The sequence below is a fragment of the Sebastes fasciatus genome, chromosome 13, assembly GCF_043250625.1.
Source record: "Sebastes fasciatus isolate fSebFas1 chromosome 13, fSebFas1.pri, whole genome shotgun sequence".
Taxonomy (NCBI): domain Eukaryota; kingdom Metazoa; phylum Chordata; class Actinopteri; order Perciformes; family Sebastidae; genus Sebastes; species Sebastes fasciatus.
This window is the reverse complement of record NC_133807.1, coordinates 33,687,132-33,710,325: the sequence shown is the minus strand read 5'-3', so window position 1 is coordinate 33,710,325 and position 23,194 is coordinate 33,687,132. Positions and strand designations below refer to the sequence as shown.

General features: G+C 39.5%; 1 protein-coding gene across 2 annotated transcripts in view; it reads right to left on the bottom strand.

The window, feature by feature from the left end:
* doc2a (double C2-like domains, alpha) overlaps positions 1-23,194 on the bottom strand; it is a 56,781-nt gene that overhangs the window by 12,000 nt on the left and 21,587 nt on the right. For both annotated transcript variants that reach the window (XM_074657064.1, XM_074657063.1), the window contains exons 4-7: positions 13,971-14,045; positions 10,581-10,690; positions 7,663-7,789; positions 7,089-7,148 (exon numbers count right to left, since the gene is read on the bottom strand). In XM_074657064.1, coding sequence (XP_074513165.1) covers positions 7,089-7,148; positions 7,663-7,789; positions 10,581-10,690; positions 13,971-14,045 — 372 coding nt within the window. The remainder of the gene's footprint in view (positions 1-7,088; positions 7,149-7,662; positions 7,790-10,580; positions 10,691-13,970; positions 14,046-23,194) is intronic.

The following is a 23,194-nucleotide window of genomic DNA, read 5'->3' as shown; positions in this document are numbered from 1 at the left end:
TCAATTCATAAATATTTCATTAAATGTAGCACGAATAATATTAAAAATGAATGTAGCTATTAATTAATTTATGAAATGTGATATAAATTGATATTTGTTTTAATTTGCTTCTTTATTTTATTTAGCTTTGTACTAATTCCCTTATTTATTTACTCTTCTCTTTAATTTTCCCCTTTATTTATGTATTCTTTTTTATTTATTTAGTTATATTTAGATATCTTTTAGTATATTTATTTATTTTTGAATTGATTTTGTATTTATTTTGCATTAATGTTTTATCTATTTTGTATTTACTTTAAAATCTATTTATTTATTTATGCATTCATTTATTTATTTATGCTTTCTTCACCCCATATTTAATAACTTCTGTATTCTTTTCTTTATACATTTCTGTCTCAATAATAGAAAAGAAAAAAAAAAAACTAAATAATAATATAAATAATATAATAAGATAACAACATTAATGAGCCCCGAGTCAAAACAGAAATCAACATCAACAAGTCGAGACCAACAAGTCTCAAGTCAGGACTTAAATCAGAGTATTCTCTAACTTTGGACGGAGCTAGGCTAGCTGTTTCCATCTGCTTCCAGTCATTATGCTAAGCTAAGCTAACCACATCCTGACTCCAGCTCTCCATCTGAACATCTCACTCTCAGAAAGAGGAGAACTCAAACCGGTCCTCAAACTGAAGTCAAAGATTTATGGACTTCTCCCTCCTTTAGGAGCTGAAGCTGAATATGAAACAGATCAAAACACTGGACAGAAGAACCCATCAGGACCTGAAGGTAAGATTTGATATTCAGATTTAATGTGATTGAACTTCTTTGATCCACACAGAACCGCCTGCAGCGATCGGTTATAGAGCCGAGTTTAACATGAAACACACCAACCAGCATCGAGCCTGATGAATATTTAATAACTCCATTTACCTGCGACGCCGAAACCTTCTCACATCCACCGCTGGAGGGATTTCATCTCACCAGAGTTCCATCAAAACAAGTGATGATGGGAGAAACTGAAGCGTCTCTGATTCTTCTTCTAAATGGTAGGACTTTGTTTCTGTTATTTGAACCTTGAGGTCAGTGAGTCTCCATCTCATCCGTCCTAAAGCGTCCTCTCAGCTCTAGAAACTGAAGAATGAGGCCGGCTGTGGGACACTTCAAGGACCTTCAGTCCTCCAGGCAGGTTTCAGGGTGCTGGACTGAGCTGGGATGTGATTTAGCACCTTGAAGTCTTCCAGGGCGATTTCCCCGACTGTCATTTCTTAGGTTTCCTCACAAATATATACGAGGATTACGTCCTCCTAAAAAGAAACCATTAAAGAGATACTTCACCAGAAAGTTTTATTCTTTTAGAGTCACATGTTTCCATGAAGGCTGGAAAGATGGCAAATAAAAATGAGGTGTTTCCTTTCTTCACAGCAGCTGAAGCTTTGGTTCATGTTGGTTTTCACAACCAGAGAAAGTATGAAAACATCCAGATGAACTTGTCAAACTCATGGACGGATAAAGAAACGATGCTCCACATTGCCGTAGCTTTGGTCTCCAGGACCGGAGTCTCTGCTCCTCTGCTCCTCTGCTCCTCTGCCTGCCTTCACTCACACACCGCGCTCCTTCTCTCTCTCTCTCTCTCTCCACCTCTCACGTGCATGCTGCTCACTCCACACTGCAGAAGAGTTAGTTTAGCTCTGAGAATATCTAGTGAATGTTCAGTGGACGTTTGTGCAGAAATAACTGCTGCAGCTCCTCCAGACCAACAGAGGTTTCCCGTGTCTTGTGAAGTGACGGGGCTCCGCAGAGAGAAACGTTATCGTCTCCCCCGTTCCCTCCGGCCGCGGTCGGGAGGCTGAGGCGGGAAAAGCCAACACTAGGATCAGCATTGATTCATGGAGAGACCTTGGTCTGGTCAGCTAACATTACTGCCAAGCAGCTGAGATATAGAGTGATATTGTGCTTTTAGCTGACGTGTGTCTCCTCACTGTGTTGAGCGATGCTCCTTCATGTCTATGTAGAGCGAGCACAAGCGCCAGCAACAGGACGCTGACTTTAGTTGACTTAACGGACACAGGTGAAGCTGTTAACAAGACATTTAGGATTCTTACAAACAGTCCCTTTAATATTATGACTTTTTCTTATACAAGTACAACACAAGACTTTCCACCAGGAGACGGGTGTTCGTGTCCAGCGCGACATTCAATATAACGTTCACTTATTCTGTCACATCAGTCTTTAGTCAGTGAAGTTAACGTCAACCGTGACCGTTTCCTAACCCTAACTAAGTGGTTTTATTGCCTAAACCTTACCTCCTGTGAAAATGGAAGTTTATTTTGAAAGGACACTATGCATGTAACGAGTGCATATCGACACGCCGTCCCTGGTCCGTCCAAAAGTAACGCTAGAGGGGCGCCTCCGTGCGTCGCTCTCTGATGTCGAGGGGCGCTGACCAAGCGGCGGTGTTTGACCAGTTGGGAGTGAGAACGTGTTGCTTTTACCAACTTTTAGTTTGGCAGCTCCTCATAGACGATGCGTGGCAGCTCGCCGCACTTCGCCACTGCTCTGGTGTGAATTTGGTGTTACAGAGGGGGGGTGGAGATAAGAGACTTCAGGAAGACCCACTCTGTCCTCCTCCCTCTTCTCATAAACAGATCATTCCCCCCCCAGATCTAAACATGGTATTTATTACAGTCATATTCAAGCTGCTCTGTATTTTCGGTCCAAATGCATAAATTAGGTTGGTAATTGTTCTGTTTTACTGCAAATGGAAAAATGACATAATGCATAATGGATGTGTTTCACAGTCCAAGTCTGATGACCTCAGCTGGTAACTGCACAGCGTCTCAACTGCCTCCGGCATCCCCCCCCCCCATCCATCCATCCATCCATCCATCCTGTCCACCTCCTACAGAGGAACCACAGACCAGCTGCATCACTATCTGGGATGTGAATGACCACAACTCAGACAGCGAGTCCCTGCAGAGGACAGTGAAGAGTCCTCTCTTCCCTCCCTCCCTCCGTCCAAGACGTTTACACTGAACGCTGCACAAACAGGGATCATAAAGGACCCTGAAGACTGGAGAGAGAAGCCAGCTGGCTAACATATACTGGAGTCAATCTATGACCTCTGACCCCATGATGACACACGCTGAGGGACAGCCCCCTCATTTGCATAATGAGGAAGAAAAGCATAAAGAAATGTATAAAGAAAAGAATACAGTTATACAGTAAATAAAGGATGAAAAGCAAAGGGAAAATCATGTATAAATTAATTAATTAATTAATAAATAAGTGAATAAATAAATAAATAAAACATATCTACGTGCAAAAATTAATAAAAGATGAAATGCAAAGGGTAAATCATGCATAAATAAATAAATTTAAAAAAAATCTAAAATAAATAAAAAACAAATGCTAAAATAAATAGATAAAACATAAATAAATGCCAAAATAAATAAGGGGCGACATGCAAAGGGAAAATCATGCATAAATATTAATAAAAAATAAATATAAAATAAATAAATAAATAGAAACATAAATAAATACATGCATTTAAGAATAAATGTAAAATAAAAAAATTAAAAATGCAAAAAATAAATAAAAATGAATGCAAAAATGAATAAATAAAAAACATAAATGCAAAAAACAATTCAAAATTTAATAAAATAAATACATAAATGAAAACATACATTTAAAAATAAATATAAAATTAATAAATGCAAAAATTAATAAATACAAATTTATAAAACATTAATAAAAATAAATACATAAATAAATTAAAAGGAAAATTAAACAGAAGAGTGAATAAATGAGGGATTACAAATACAAAGATGAATAAACAAAGAAGCAAATTAAAACAGAAATATAATTTTTTGTCACATATGCTCAATTAATTAATGCTACATTTATTTTTTATATTATTTTTGCTACGTTTAATGGCATATTTTTTATGTATGAGTCATTTATTTATTTATTTATTTTAGCAGACTCTGTCCTCCATAGTTGTTGCTTCGCTCCCCCTGCGTGTTGCATCATTCTTGTTGTTTAGAATCAGAGAACAGGACAAACACATTGTTCCTCTGTCTGCTGCTGGATGACTATAAAGTCTCTTTTCTTATTTCACTGACCTTTTACTCACAACTCATGTTGTGTTTCCTATCAGCGGCCCTGATAACTCATCGTTATATCTTCGTTATAATTCCCTCCAGTGTCATCATGCTTTACTGAAACAGTGTTTTAGTGGTTTCTCTCTGTCGTCTGCATCATTTCTAACCAGCAGCTCTCTGAGCTGCAGCCTGACAGCTCCAACATCCAACATCCAACATCCAACATCCAACATCCAACATCCAACATCCTTTAAAATAAAGTTGTAAAAGTTTGAAGAAGCTCGGCTACGTGACGTGACTTCATATTCGCTGTGAGAAGACTGTTTACTTTTCTACGAGCCGTTCAGGACAGAAGAAGAGTGTAATTTTCTGTTCCCTGCAGATCATCTGGACTCCTTTGTGTCTTTAAACTCCTCATCGTGTGTCATTTCATCTCCATCCTCAGCCTCTCTGTCCTCCAGCTGTCACTCTCTGCTCCTCTGATGACGGCTGATCTCTGACCAGCTCTGTTATCTCACATGTTTCCTCTCTGTTACCGTCTGTATCTCTGCTGGAAGCATCTCTTCTTCTATTGTTTCCTATTCAATCACTTCCAGCTCTGATTATAGATCCTGGTTCTGATATTCTCATATTATCTGAGAGTAAAAGAATCCAAATATCTGCAGAGTCAGGCTGCTATCGATGCTGAGTCGTGATTAAAACACTAACTGATTTATTCTTTAATCACATGTGGAGCACATTAAGTCTGTTCTGCCGGTCTGCCGGTCTGCCGGGTGACACCGTGTCCCCGGATCATCACGGTCCTGATAACAGAGTTATTTCCCCGTCACGGGGGTGTGAGCGGGCTGAATCACATCACCTGGGGTAGATGTGATTAATGACCTTGCAGCTGAAGAGGCCTCACAGCAGGAGGTCTGAGCTTCCAACCTGACTCAGGGTGACGGGGTAACGGGGATCCCGTCACGCTGAGCCAGACGAGCCAGACGAGTCTAATGAAATCTGGGTTTCAATTTGTGTCACACGCCACATAAGCTGTGAGGCAGCGTTAAGCTGTGAGGCATGTCAGATGATGATGAGTGTCTGCCGGGTCGCAGCGCAGAGACACAAACCATCATCAGAGACACAAACTACAGCAGAGACACAAACCATCGTCAGAGACACAAACTACAGCAGAGACACAAACCATCATCAGAGACACAAACTACAGCAGAGACACAAACCATCGTCAGAGACACAAACTACAGCAGAGACACAAACCATCATCAGAGACACAAACCATCATCAGAGACACAAACCATCATCAGAGACACAAACTACAGCAGAGACACAAACCATCATCAGAGACACAAACCATCATCAGAGACACAAACCATCATCAGAGACACAAACTACAGCAGAGACACAAACCATCATCAGAGACACAAACCATCATCAGAGACACAAACCATCATCAGAGACACAAACCATCATCAGAGACACAAACTACAGCAGAGACACAAACCATCATCAGAGACACAAACCATCATCTGAGACACAAACCATCATCTGAGACACAAACTATAGCAGAGACACAAACCATCATCAGAGACACAAACCATCATCTGAGACACAAACCATCATCAGAGACACAAACTACAGCAGAGACACAAACCATCATCTGAGACACAAACCATCATCTGAGACACAAACTATAGCAGAGACACAAACCATCATCAGAGACACAAACCATCATCTGAGACACAAACTACAGCAGAGACACAAACCATCATCAGAGACACAAACCATCATCTGAGACACAAACCATCATCTGAGACACAAACCATCATCTGAGACACAAACTACAGCAGAGACACAAACCATCATCAGAGACACAAACCATCATCTGAGACACAAACCATCATCAGAGACACAAACCATCATCAGAGACACAAACCATCATCAGAGACACAAACCATCATCAGAGACACAAACCATCATCAGAGACACAAACCATCATCAGAGACACAAACCATCATCAGAGACACAAACCATCATCAGAGACACAAACCATCATCTGAGACACAAACCATCATCTGAGACACGCTGGGTCTTTTAACATGAGGCAACATGAATTCATCTTTTTGGTCGTTAGTTTGGGTTTTCTTACTTTATCCTCACAGCGTCACATCATCAGCATTATTATTATTATTAATATTAATATTATTATTAATGTGTTCTGACTCATCTCAGGTCGTATTGTTGTGATATCATATTCCTGCAGCCCAGTCAGGAGCAGTCAGGAGGAAACGCTGGGAGTCTGCGTTTCTGTACATCACGGATATGTTCTTTTCTTCACACATTTATTTTTACATTTCTTTATGCATTTCTGCATTTTATTTATTTATATAATTATCTTTTATTTATTCTTAAATGTATTTATTTATTTAGTTAGTTATGCACACTTCTCCCTTTGCACTTCACCTCTTTATTTATTTCCCCAAACTTATTTATTTCTGTGTTCTTTTTCTTTTTACATTTCACGTTGAGTGACAGTTCATTTATAAACCTCTATATCCACCGTGAATAAAGGTTTATTAAATTAGATTCCTCAGAGAGTATAACACATTGTAATAGATATACAGGAGAGTAGAAACTAATTAGAATAAGTGAACAATAATTAAATTACACAACACAACGTGTGACTGCAGCATTAATCTCCAGCTCTGAGTATCTCCTCTAAAGGTTCTGATTCATTCTCCTCTTCACCTCAAACTCTCTCCACATCCAGCCGGTAGATTAGGTTTCAGAACGTGTCGGCAGCGTTTCAGTGAAAACTAACACATCGGTTCTGATAAACTCAGAAGTCGATCCATCAGCTTCACACCAGCAAACGTTTAAAGAAGTCATGTGACCACGGGTCACTCTCAAGAGGAGGAAACACGTTGATGTCGGTGACCTCGTGACCTTTTGTCTCCACATCAGACGGTGAACTCAGAGTGAGACTCTTACCTCTCGGAGGTAGCAGGAGATCCCTCGCAGGGCTTCGCCCATCGCCGTGGGAGACGGCATCTGGAGGCAGAGAGCAGATACAGTCAGGAGAATGGAGGAAGGAGGATGGAGGGATGGAGGATGCTTCAGTCATGTTTCTGTGTTTGTGTTCAGACTGTGAGTGTCTTTCTATAGAAGCTGTTGACCGTCTGGGAGGCAGACAGAAACGGGGCTGTGTGTGTTTAGAAGCTTCTGAACTGAAATACATTAACATTTAAAAGCATCTTTTATCTTTCTCCTTCCTGTGTGGTGGACCAATAACAGAAACTCCTCCAGACTGACACAACAACAGAAGGATTTACAATCTTTTACTGAACAACTTCTGTTGTTTTACACACATTCCTGCATCTTTACATCTTTACGGAGTGTCAGGGCCAGGTTGAGAAAAAATTAATACATCTGAGATTTCGGGAATAAAGTCAGAAGTTTACGAGAATAAAGTCGTAATATTACAAGAATGAAGTCATAAGTTTAAGAGTAGAAAGTGATAATATTATGAGAATGTATTTTGAATATGAAGTATAAAGTGGGTTACCGGCGGCGGGTGCTCCAGGCAGGTGTGGAAGTGTTTGGTCTGGTCGGGTTTGACCCGTTTCAGAGGAACCCGGGACTCTCCGATCAACTCATTATGAGTCAACTTGTCCTCGTCACACACTGTCAACCTGAGGAGAGGAGACAAGGAGACAGGAGACAGGAGACAGGAGACAGGAGACAAGGAGACAAGGAGAGGAGAGTTGTCAGTGTTGCTAACAGCCATGTTCGGGGTTAAACTGTGGCTCAAAGCTACAGAACAAACTCTGAGGGTGATGAGTTCCTGAGGTCAAATAAACAAAGTGATGACATCACCGTGGAACGGAGAAGTGACGACTAAAGACGAGGACACGCGGTCGACCGTCGGACAGTTTGGTGATCATCGGCGACTTTCAGACGACTCACTTGTGAAAAGAATAGTGAAAAACATTTTATCCCTGAATGTGTATGTAATATCCTCCAGGTGTGAAACGCGTCCTCACAGAGATAGAAGGAGACGTATTCTCTCACACACTGTCGGGGCTCTCAGAGGATAAAATATGAAATGTCTTTTTTTTCTTGTTTTAAAGCTTTAAACAGTGAGAAGTGAAATCTCAGGGGAAGCTGGATGCTGTCAGGAAGGTCTGCGGAGCGGTGAAGCATCTCAGGGCGACTGGCTCTGATATTTACTGAATATTCTGCTAATTAGCTCTGAAAAACAGTTTCAGAGGAAATAACATCGCTGCCAGGAAGTGAAACGTTGTTTTACTGCACGGAGGTCGTATCTCTACTCAAATACCAGACACAGATAGAAGGATGCTCGTTCTCGTTCCCAAGGCGTCAAATTCAACGCTTCGTCACGTAAGAAATAGATTGTTTTAACACCAGGATGGATCTATCTGCTTCATCCGAGTCTCTGTGGAGCTAGAAGGAAGTTACCACTTTTATTGTGGTAGTCTGAGTAACGTGACGTCATATCTTTTATTGTGGTAGTCTGAGTAACGTGACGTCATATCCGTTCCGTATCCGTCAACCAAAACAAACCTCAGAGAGTCTAAACCGTTGGAGGGTCGTCGTGGATACGACCTGCACCCTCACATGTTAAATCCAGCGTGGTAAACACTACACATCCAGTAAAGGATGGAAACACTTTGGGTTTCACACATTGACAGGAAAAGCAGAGCTAGACAGAGCAGAGCTAAAGCTGCATGCTAACTTCTAAAGAAGGACAAAATGTGTCCAAAAATAAAGTTGAAAAAGCCGAAATATGTCAGAAAAAAAATCTTTAAAAAAAGGCTGAAATATGTAAAGAAATTTCCGAAAAAATGCCAAAGTATGTCCGAAATGTGTCCCCAACAAATTTCCAGAAAAATATCCCCAAAAAGTGCGAAACAGTTAGCAGGAAACGTTATCGTATCGCGGTAACGTGGCAGTGGAGCCGGCCGTCGCTCTCGTCTCTGTGGTCAAACGGGCCGACGCTACGACTGTAGAGCACCCAGATACTGACATGTCTGTTCTCTGCATTGAAACGGCCCCGATGGAGCTGAACATGGATGGATAAAGAGAACGGAGCTGACGGGAGAGCTAGAGACCACCTTGGAGAAGTTAGAGGAAGTAGACACGTGGGACTATGTCCGCTTTTCAAAATAAGGTGTTAACAAAGGGAACTGTAGATACTAAATACATCTATGGAAATTAGATTGATGGATTATATTCAGAGATTCATTTAGAGGTTTTCCAAAGTAAAAGTCTCCAGAAGTGGATGATTCATCTTGTTCCCTTCATGGTCTAGAGGTAAACAAGTTAACAAATATTGTAATATTGAATAACAATACTTAAAAATGGCAATAGATATTGAATAGGTACCCGAGTATCATGATAGTACTGAATGTGGAGATCGGTGGATCATCCCAGACCTACTATTTAGTCATTATGTTTTATGTCCAGTTGGGTAATAGCACTGTGTTTATATTCATCAGGCATTGAACTGCACATTTTAACATAATATTCCATTTTTAATACTTCCACTTAATACTTTTAATTTGACTCTTTATCTATCTTTGTATTAATTCTCTTATTTATTTACTCTTCTGTTTAATTTTCCCTTTTATTTATTTATTTCTATTCATTTTTAAATGTATTTATTTATTTTGTATTTATTTTATATTTATTTTTAAATGCATGTATTTATTTAATTATGCAGAATACGATTTTCCCTTTACATTTCACCCCATATTTATTTCCCCAAACTCATTTATTTCTGTAGTCTTTAATTTGCTTCTTTATCTATCTTTGTATTAATTCTCTTATTTATTTAAATGTCCGTAGTTGCAGAACCAGCAGGAGTTGGGATGACGTGTTGAGATCTTTATAGATCTTTATGCAGAGTGTTTAATTTAATGAAGAGTGCACCGTGGTGTGTCTTCCTGTTTTACGTTTCCTCAGAGGTTGGTTCTCAGTTCCACGCCGGCTTCGCTTCATGTTTAGTTCAGATTGATTGTTTGCTAATTAAACGCTTCCACTCCGTTCTTTCACTTCTTTTTATCACGGACACGATTAATTTATCTTTAAAGTGTGTAAAACACGTCAACATGTCCCGTCTCCCGTCTGAAGCGTGTTGAAACCCCCCCCGACACCAGACCTCATTGAGAAAAGAGCACATTTGGGCGCCGCTGATTGAGTTGCACTTGAATGGGAGCAGATGTGTGTTTGTTGTGTTTAACAGGAAACAGGAAGGAGATGCGTCCTCCACCTCGTGATCCGTGTGTCGTCCTGCAGCGGCGTTCTGCTCCGACAGTTAAATTAATCAGAGAGGACAACTGAGCTTCATGTCTGAATGTCAACACGTCCCCGCTGCCTGATTAATGGCTCCAAGAGTAATCAGTCCCAGTGGGCACGCACACACACACACACACACACACACACACACACACACACACACACCTGAGCGTCTTCCTGTGCATGTCTTCTTCTGTGATCCCGACATAAGTAAGCGTTTCATTCCACACCGGATTCAGAGAGTTACGGATCGTCTTCGTCTTCAGCTTATTGGCCTGAAGGACACACAGAGAGACACACAGAGAGACAGAGAGACAGAGAGACAGACAGACAGACAGACAGACAGACAATGAGACAGAGAGACAGAGAGACAGAGAGAGAGACAGACAGAGAGATAGAGAGACAGACAGAGAGAGAGACAGACAGACAGAGAGACAGAGAGACAGAGAGACAGAGAGACAGACAGACAGACAGACAGACAGACAGACAATGAGACAGAGAGACAGAGAGAGAGACAGACAGAGAGATAGAGAGACAGACAGAGAGAGAGACAGACACACAGAGAGACAGAGAGACAGAGAGACAGAGAGACAGAGAGAGAGACAGACAGAGAGATAGAGAGACAGACAGAGAGAGAGACAGACACACAGAGAGACAGAGAGACAGAGAGACAGACAGACAGACACACAGAGAGACAGACAGACACACAGAGAGACAGACAGAGAGACAGAGAGAGAGACAGACAGAGAGACAGACAGAGAGACAGAGAGACAGAGAGATTAATATTGATTTCAGTCTCTGCATCTCCACATCATAAAAATACATCACGATTAATTGCAAATTAATCCCACATTTTTTATCTGTTCTAAATGAACCTTAAAGGGAGATTTGTCAAGTATTTAATCCTCTTATCAACATGGGAGTGGACAAATATGCTGCTTTATGTAAATGCATGTATATATTTATTATTGTAAATCAATTAACAACACAAATCAATGACAGATATTGTCCAGAAACCCTCACAGGTACTGCATTTAGCATAAAACAATATGCTCCAATCATAACATGTCAAACTGCAGCCCAACAGGCAACAACAGCTGTCAGTGTGTCAGTGTGCTGACTTGACTATGACTTGCCCCAAACTGCATGTGATTATCATAAAGTGGGCATGTCTGTAAAGGGGAGACTCGTGGGTACCCATAGAACCCATTTACATTCACTGATCTGGAGGTCAGAGGTCAAGGGACCCTTTGAAAATGGACAAGACAGTTTTTCCTCACCTTTTGTTTTCTTTTTTTTACATTTTTTAGACATTTTTGGATTTTTCTTTTTTTTCATTTTTTAGACATTTTTCAGATTTTCTTTTTTTTTCATTTTTTTAGAAAGTTTTCGGATTTTCTTTTTTTTTCATTTTTTAGGCATTTTTCGGAATTTCTTCTTTCTTCATTTTTTAGAAATTTTTCGGATTTTCTTTTCTTTTTTCATTTTTTAGACATTTTTCGGATTTTTTTTTCTTTTTTAGACATTTTTCGGATTTTCTTTTCTTTTTTCATTTTTTTTTCATTTTTCGGAATTTCTTTTTTTTTCATTTTTTAGAAATTTTTCGGATTTTCTTTTCTTTTTTTCTTTTTTAGACATTTTTACGGATTTTTTTTTTTTTTTTTTACAATATTCAGAATTTTTTTCTGCCGTTTTTTCTGACAATTTTCAAACTTTTTTTCAGGCATTTTTGGAATTTTTTTCGGAAAAAAGGCCCTCATACATTCACATATCTGGAGGTCAGAGGTCAAGGGACCCCTTTGAAAATGGACAAGACAGTTTTTCCTCACCTTTTGTTTTCTTTTTTTTACATTTTTTAGACATTTTTGGATTTTTCTTTTTTTTCATTTTTTAGACATTTTTCGGATTTTCTTTTTTTTTCATTTTTTAGACATTTTTCGGATTTTTCTTTTTTTTCATTTTTTAGGCATTTTTCGGAATTTCTTCTTTCTTCATTTTTTAGAAATTTTTCGGATTTTTTTTTCTTTTTTCTTTTTTAGACATTTTTCGGATTTTCTTTTCTTTTTTCATTTTTTTTTCATTTTTCGGATTTTTTTTTTCTTCATTTTTCGGAATTTCTTTTTTTTTCATTTTTTAGAAATTTTTCGGATTTTCTTTTCTTTTTTTCTTTTTTAGACATTTTTACGGATTTCTTTTTTTTTTTTTTTACAATATTCAGAATTTTTTTCTGCCGTTTTTTCTGACAATTTTCAGACTTTTTTTTAGGCATTTTTGGAATTTTTTTCGGAAAAAAGGCCCTCATACATTCACATATCTGGAGGTCAGAGGTCAAGGGACCCCTTTGAAAATGGACATGACAGTGTAGCGTAACTTTGGAGCATTATTTAACCTCCTTCATGACCAGCTAGTCTGACCTGGTTGTTACCGATGGATTCATCAGGTTCTATAGTTTACTATGATACCAGGATCTTCTCTCTAACTTTAATCTAAAAATCGCAGGTTGCATTAATGTGGTAAAGGAATTAATGGCGTTAAAATAAATCTGCGTTAACTTTGACACCCTTAATTAAAACTGATTCAAATCAAATTAAAGATTAAATCTTATATAATCCAGGTTTAACATTGACTTGATATTAACATTACGTCTGGTCAGGACTCATATTTAAACCGTTATCAGAGACTAGTCCGTCTCTTGGGTTTAATTTGTGAAGATAACGGCAAACTGTTCCATAAAAACATAAATCATTTTTATAAAAAGATTCTTAACCAGGCGAGCAGATGAATTCTGCTTTTCAATCAGTGCACCAGTTAATCTCTTTTATGCTCCACACGTCAGCTGTGAGTGAGACAGATTTCATTTCATGGCTTTTAATTAATGATCTGGTCTGAAATCAGCTGAATCCACAGCGTGCTGTCGGTCCAGAGCAAACACTGCACACAGTGATTATATATATATATATATAGTTTCTATAGTTCATGTCTGACAGCAGGTTCACAATAACAACAATAACTCAGACATCTCTATATCTCAACCAAACATTAACGATATCTCTCTGTGTGCATCACTGAGGACGTTATGTTGGTTTAATGTTTAATCTCTACATCTTTGTGTCTGTTCATGCAGACGGAGGACATTCAACCTCAGCTCCTATAATACTCTCAGTCATGATTTTGCGTTGAGTGATGACATCATCGCCTGTTGTCGGTGGATGGTTTAGAAGGAATAACAGAACAGTAACGAGCACGCCGCCGTGTCGTTTCCTGTTTGAAAACCAGCGACCAATCAGGTGCATCAATGATAACGATGAGTACGTCAGCGTTTAAACGTCCAGCTGAGTGGAGCGGCGTCCTCTAGTGTCCTCGCCGGACCTGGTGGACATGTAGCGCTGGATTTAACATTAGAGACACGACCACGGACTACTACAGGAACTATTTCACCACAAACTGACAGACTGAGCAACGCGGTCCAGACAGGTACTGGGTCCGGACCGAGTCTTGTTCAAAGTGAGACACACCTGGTGAACTCAGTCTAACCGAACCCGGGTTGAGTCTCACCTTACAGGCTCCGGGCAGGAGGTGCAGTTTGACGTATGGGTCGGACAAACCGTTGAAGTCCATCGACTTCAGACCCTGCAGACACACAAACACACAAACACAACAACACATCAGCTTGATTGGGATTCATTCAGGTGAGCCAGTTCAGGGGTCCTGGTCCTGGTCCTGGTCCTGGTCCTGGTCCTGGTCCTGGTCCTGGTCCTGGTCCTGGTCCTGTTCCGGTTCACTCTGGCTCGCTGTGATCTCTTAATGAGCCACTAGCAGGTGAGGTTAATGTGTGTTAGGTGTTTTTAATGATCTGGGTGATTAGAGCTCCTGGTGTGTTTGATTGGCAGCTCCGTCCCTCTCAGGTAGACGAGCAGAGGTCCGATCCTCCACAGGAACCGATGAGTGAGTGGAACGGGCCTTTAGTTAACAGAACCGTCGTTAATGTTATCAGTAACACCTGTAGTCTTCCTTCTGAAGGTCCGGCCACGCCATCATTTCAAATCACAACAGAATCACTTGATTCCAGTGAGATTACTGGGATTAGAAGATCTGCTCCAGGAGGCGAAATTAATTCAGTTTTGGGTCCAAAACAGAGAAAATATAATGATAATAATATAATTATTATCATTATATTTATATATTATTAAAACAGAGGAAGCTCTCAGAGTGTATTATTTATTATTATATACTGCTGTAAGTTTAATATATAATAATACATCAGCATCTATTAGTGTATTATATTTGATATTAATAATCTGAATGTGTAAAGTAAAGCTGTCAGATAGATGTTGTGACATCATGATGATGTTTCATGATGAATCACTAGATGATTATTAATCACGTTATTATGAATGAGTTGTAATGTGTGACCTTAATGTGAACGCAGCGTGTTGAATGATTCCAGCCTGAAGCCGACGGCCGGACGGAGGACGGTTGATTTAAACACACAAACGGAGGGTTTGAATCTCGTGACCTCACATCATACCTCACATCATACCTCACATCATACCTCACATCATACCTCACATCATACCTCACATCATACCTCACATACCTCACATTATACCTCACATCATACCTCACATCATACCTCACATTATACCTCACATCATACCTCACATCATACCTCACATCATACATCACATCATACCTCACATCATACATCACATCATACCTCACATCATACCTCACATCATACCTCACATCATACCTCACATCATACCTCACATCATACATCACATACCTCACATTATACCTCACATCATACCTCACATCATACCTCACATCATACCTCACATCATACCTCACATCATACCTCACATCATACCTCACATCATACCTCACATCATACCTCACATCATACCTCACATCATACATCACATACCTCACATTATACCTCACATCATACCTCACATCATACCTCACATCATACCTCACATACCTCACATTATACCTCACATCATACCTCACATCATACCTCACATCATACCTCACATCATACCTCACATCATACATCACATCATACCTCACATCATACATCACATCATACCTCACATCATACCTCACATCATACATCACATCATACATCACATCATACCTCACATCATACCTCACATTATACATCACATCATACCTCACATCATACCTCACATCATACATCACATCATACCTCACATCATACATCACATCATACCTCACATCATACCTCACATCATACATCACATCATACATCACATCATACCTCACATCATACCTCACATTATACATCACATCATACCTCACATCATACCTCACATCATACCTCACATACCTCACATTATACCTCACATCATACCTCACATCATACCTCACATTATACCTCACATCATACCTCACATCATACCTCACATCATACATCACATCATACCTCACATCATACATCACATCATACCTCACATCATACCTCACATCATACCTCACATCATACCTCACACATACATCACATCATACCTCACATCATACCTCACATCATACCTCACATCATACATCACATCATACCTCACATCATACCTCACATCATACCTCACATCATACCTCACATCATCCCTCACATCATACCTCACATACCTCACATCATACCTCACATCATACCTCACATCATCCCTCACATCATACCTCACATACCTCACATCATACCTCACATTATACCTCACATCATACCTCACATCATACCTCACATTATACCTCACATCATACCTCACATCATCCCTCACATCATACCTCACATTATACCTCACATCATCCCTCACATCATACCTCACATTATACCTCACATTATACCTCACATTATACCTCACATCATCCCTCACATCATACCTCACATCATACATCACATCATACCTCACATTATACCTCACATCATCTCTCACATCATACCTCACATTATACCTCACATTATACCTCACATCATCCCTCACATACATCACATCATACCTCACATCATACCTCACATCATACATCACATCATACCTCACATCATACCTCACATACCTCACATTATACCTCACATCATACCTCACATACCTCACATCATACCTCACATCATACCTCACATACCTCACATTATACCTCACATCATACCTCACATACCTCACATCATACCTCACATCATACCTCACATCATACCTCACATACCTCACATTATACCTCACATCATACCTCACATACCTCACATCATACCTCACATCATACCTCACATACCTCACATCATACCTCACATCATACCTCACATCATACCTCACATTATACCTCACATTATACCTCACATCATCCCTCACATACATCACATCATACCTCACATCATACCTCACATCATACCTCACATTATACCTCACATACCTCACATCATACCTCACATCATACCTCACATCATACATCACATCATACCTCACATCATACCTCACATCATACCTCACATCATACCTCACATCATACCTCACATCATACCTCACATCATACCTCACATCATACCTCACATCATACCTCACATTATACCTCACATCATACCTCACATCATACCTCACATCATACCTCACATCATACATCACATCATACCTCACATCATACCTCACATCATACCTCACATCATACCTCACATCATACCTCACATTATACATCACATCATACCTCACATCATACATCACATCATACCTCAACATCATACCTCACATTATACCTCACATTATACCTCACATCATACCTCACATCATACCTCACATCATACCTCACATCATACCTCACATCATACCTCACATTATACCTCACATCATACCTCACATTATACCTCACATCATACCTCACATCATACCTCACATTATACATCACATCATACCTCACATTATACCTCACATCATACCTCACATCATACCTCACATTATACCTCACATCATACCTCACATCATACATCACATCATACCTCACATCATACCTCACATCATACCTCACATCATACCTCACATACCTCACATTATACATCACATCATACCTCACATACCTCACATCATACCTCACATCATACCTCACATCATACCTCACATACCTCACATCATACCTCACATCATACCTCACATACCTCACATCATACCTCACATCATACCTCACATCATACCTCACATTATACCTCACATTATACCTCACATCATACCTCACATACCTCACATCATACCTCACATCATACCTCACATACCTCACATCATACCTCACATCATACCTCACATCATACCTCACATTATACCTCACATTATACCTCACATCATACCTCACATACCTCACATCATACCTCACATCATACCTCACATACCTCACATCATACCTCACATCATACCTCACATCATACCTCACATCATACCTCACATCATACCTCACATTATACCTCACATCATACCTCACATTATACCTCACATCATACCTCACATCATACCTCACATTATACCTCACATTATACCTCACATCATACCTCACATACCTCACATCATACCTCACATTATACCTCACATCATACCTCACATTATACCTCACATCATACCTCACATCATACCTCACATACCTCACATCATACCTCACATCATACCTCACATCATACCTCACATTATACCTCACATTATACCTCACATCATACCTCACATACCTCACATCATACCTCACATCATACCTCACATACCTCACATCATACCTCACATCATACCTCACATCATACCTCACATTATACCTCACATTATACCTCACATCATCCCTCACATACATCACATCATACCTCACATCATACCTCACATCATACCTCACATTATACCTCACATACCTCACATCATACCTCACATCATACCTCACATCATACATCACATCATACCTCACATCATACCTCACATCATACCTCACATCATAATCATACCTCACATCATACCTCACATCATACCTCACATCATACCTCACATTATACATCACATTATACCTCACATCATACCTCACATCATACCTCACATCATACCTCACATTATACCTCACATCATACCTCACATCATACCTCACATCATACATCACATCATACCTCACATCATACCTCACATCATACCTCACATCATACCTCACATCATACATCACATCATACCTCACATCATACCTCACATTATACATCACATTATACCTCACATCATACCTCACATCATACCTCACATCATACCTCACATCATACATCACATCATACCTCACATCATACCTCACATCATACCTCACATCATACCTCACATTATACATCACATCATACCTCACATCATACATCACATCATACCTCAACATCATACCTCACATTATACCTCACATTATACCTCACATCATACCTCACATCATACCTCACATCATACCTCACATCATACCGCACATTATACCTCACATCATACCTCACATTATACCTCACATCATACCTCACATCATACCTCACATTATACATCACATCATACCTCACATTATACCTCACATCATACCTCACATCATACCTCACATTATACCTCACATCATACCTCACATCATACATCACATCATACCTCACATCATACCTCACATCATACCTCACATCATACCTCACATCATACCTCACATTATACATCACATTATACCTCACATCATACCTCACATCATACCTCACATTATACCTCACATTATACCTCACATTATACCTCACATCATACCTCACATCATACATCACATCATACCTCACATCATACCTCACATTATACCTCACATCATACCTCACATCATACATCACATCATACCTCACATCATACCTCACATCATACCTCACATTATACATAACATTATACCTCACATTATACCTCACATCATACCTCACATCATACATCACATCATACCTCACATCATACCTCACATCATACCTCACATTATACCTCACATTATACCTCACATCATACCTCACATCATACATCACATTATACCTCACATCATACCTCACATCATACATCACATCATACCTCACATCATACCTCACATTATACCTCACATCATCCCTCACATTATACCTCACATTATACCTCACATTATACCTCACATCATACCTCACATCATACCTCACATCATACATCACATTATACCTCACATCATACCTCACATCATACATCACATCATACCTCACATCATACCTCACATTATACATCACATCATACCTCACATCATACCTCACATTATACATCACATCATACCTCACATCATACCTCACATTATACCTCACATCATCCCTCACATTATACCTCACATTATACCTCACATTATACCTCACATCATACATCACATCATACCTCACATCATACCTCACATCATACCTCACATCATACCTCACATTATACCTCACATCATACCTCACATCATACCTCACATTATACCTCACATCATACCTCACATCATACATCACATCATACCTCACATCATACCTCACATATACCTCACATCATACCTCACATCATACATCACATCATACCTCACATCATACCTCACATTATACCTCACATCATACCTCACATCATACATCACATCATACCTCACATCATACATCACATCATACCTCACATCATACCTCACATTATACCTCACATCATACCTCACATCATACATCACATCATACCTCACATTATACCTCACATCATACCTCACATCATACCTCACATTATACCTCACATCATACCTCACATCATACATCACATCATACCTCACATCATACCTCACATTATACCTCACATCATACCTCACATTATACCTCACATCATACCTCACATCATACCTCACATTATATCTCACATCATACCTCACATCATACATCACATCATACCTCACATCATACATCACATCATACCTCACATCATACCTCACATTATACCTCACATCATACCTCACATCATACCTCACATCATACCTCACATCATCCCTCACATACATCACATCATACCTCACATCATACCTCACATACATCACATCATACCTCACATCATACCTCACATCATACATCACATCATACCTCACATTATACCTCACATCATCCCTCACATACATCACATCATACCTCACATCATACATCACATCATACCTCACATCATACCTCACATCATACCTCACATCATACCTCACATCATACCTCACATCATACCTCACATCATACCTCACATCATACCTCACATCATACCTCACATCATACATCACATCATACCTCACATCATACCTCACATTATACCTCACATCATACCTCACATCATACCTCACATTATACCTCACATCATACCTCACATCATACATCACATCATACCTCACATCATACCTCACATTATACCTCACATCATCCCTCACATACATCACATGATACCTCACATCATACCTCACATCATACCTCACATCATACCTCACATCATACCTCACATCATACCTCACATCATACCTCACATAATACATCACATCATACCTCACATCATACCTCACATTATACCTCACATCATCCCTCACATACATCACATCATACCTCACATCATACCTCACATCATACCTCACATCATACCTCACATCATACATCACATCATACCTCACATCATACCTCACATCATACATCACATTATACCTCACATTATACCTCACATCATACCTCACATCATACCTCACATCATACCTCACATCATACCTCACATCATACCTCACATCATACCTCACATCATACCTCACATCATACCTCACATCATACCTCACATCATACCTCACATACCTCACATCATACCTCACATCATAACTCACATCATACCTCACATCATACCTCACATCATACCTCACATCATACATCACATCATCCCTCACATCATACCTCACATACCTCACATCATACCTCACATCATACCTCACATACCTCACATCATACCTCACATCATCCCTCACATCATACCTCACATCATACCTCACATCATACATCACATCATCCCTCACATCATACCTCACATCATACCTCACATCATACATCACATCATCCCTCACATCATACCTCACATCATACCTCACATCATACCTCACATTATACCTCACATCATACCTCACATCATACCTCACATCATACCTCACATCATACCTCACATCATACCTCACATTATACCTCACATCATACCTCACATCATACCTCACATACCTCACATCATACCTCACATACCTCACATCATACCTCACATCATACCTCACATACCTCACATCATACCTCACATACCTCACATCATACCTCACATCATACCTCACATACCTCACATCATACCTCACATCATACCTCACATACCTCACATCATACCTCACATCATACCTCACATACCTCACATCATACCTCACATCATACCTCACATACCTCACATCATACCTCACATACCTCACATCATACCTCACATACCTCACATCATACCTCACATCATACCTCACATACCTCACATCATACCTCACATACCTCACATCATACCTCACATACCTCACATTATACCTCACATCATACATCACATCATACCTCACATCATACCTCACATCATACCTCACATTATACCTCACATTATACCTCACATCATACCTCACATCATACCTCACATCATACCTCACATTATACCTCACATTATACCTCACATTATACCTCACATCATACCTCACATCATACCTCACATTATACCTCACATCATCCCTCACATCATACCTCACATCATACATCACATTATACCTCACATCATACCTCACATCATACATCACATTATACCTCACATTATACCTCACATCATACCTCACATCATACATCACATTATACCTCACATCATACCTCACATCATACCTCACATCATACATCACATCATACCTCACATCATACCTTACATTATACCTCACATTATACCTCACATCATCCCTCACATACATCACATCATACCTCACATCATACCTCACATCATACATCACATCATACCTCACATCATACCTCACATTATACCTCACATCATACCTCACATCATACATCACATCATACCTCACATCATACCTCACATTATACATCACATCATACCTCACATCATACCTCACATCATACCTCACATCATACCTCACATCATACTCACATCATACATCACATCATACCTCACATCATACCTCACATCATACCTCACATACTCTCAATCATACATCACATCATACCTCACATCATACCTCACATTATACCTCACATCATACCTCACATCATACATCACATCATACCTCACATCATACCTTACATATCACATCATACCTCACATCATACCTCACATACCTCACATCATACCTCACATTATACCTCACATCATACCTCACATCATACCTCACATCATACCTCACATTATACCTCACATCATACCTCACATCATACATCACATCATACCTCACATCATACCTCACATCATACCTCACATCATACCTCAATATACCTCACATCATACCTCACATTATACCTCACATCATACCTCACATTATACCTCACATTATACCTCACATCATCCTCACATACATCACATCATACCTCACATCATACCTCACATCATACATCACATCATACCTCACATTATACCTCAACATCATACTCCATTATACCTCACATTATACCTCACATCATACCTCACATACCTCACATTATACCTCACATTATACCTCACATTATACCTCACATCATCCCT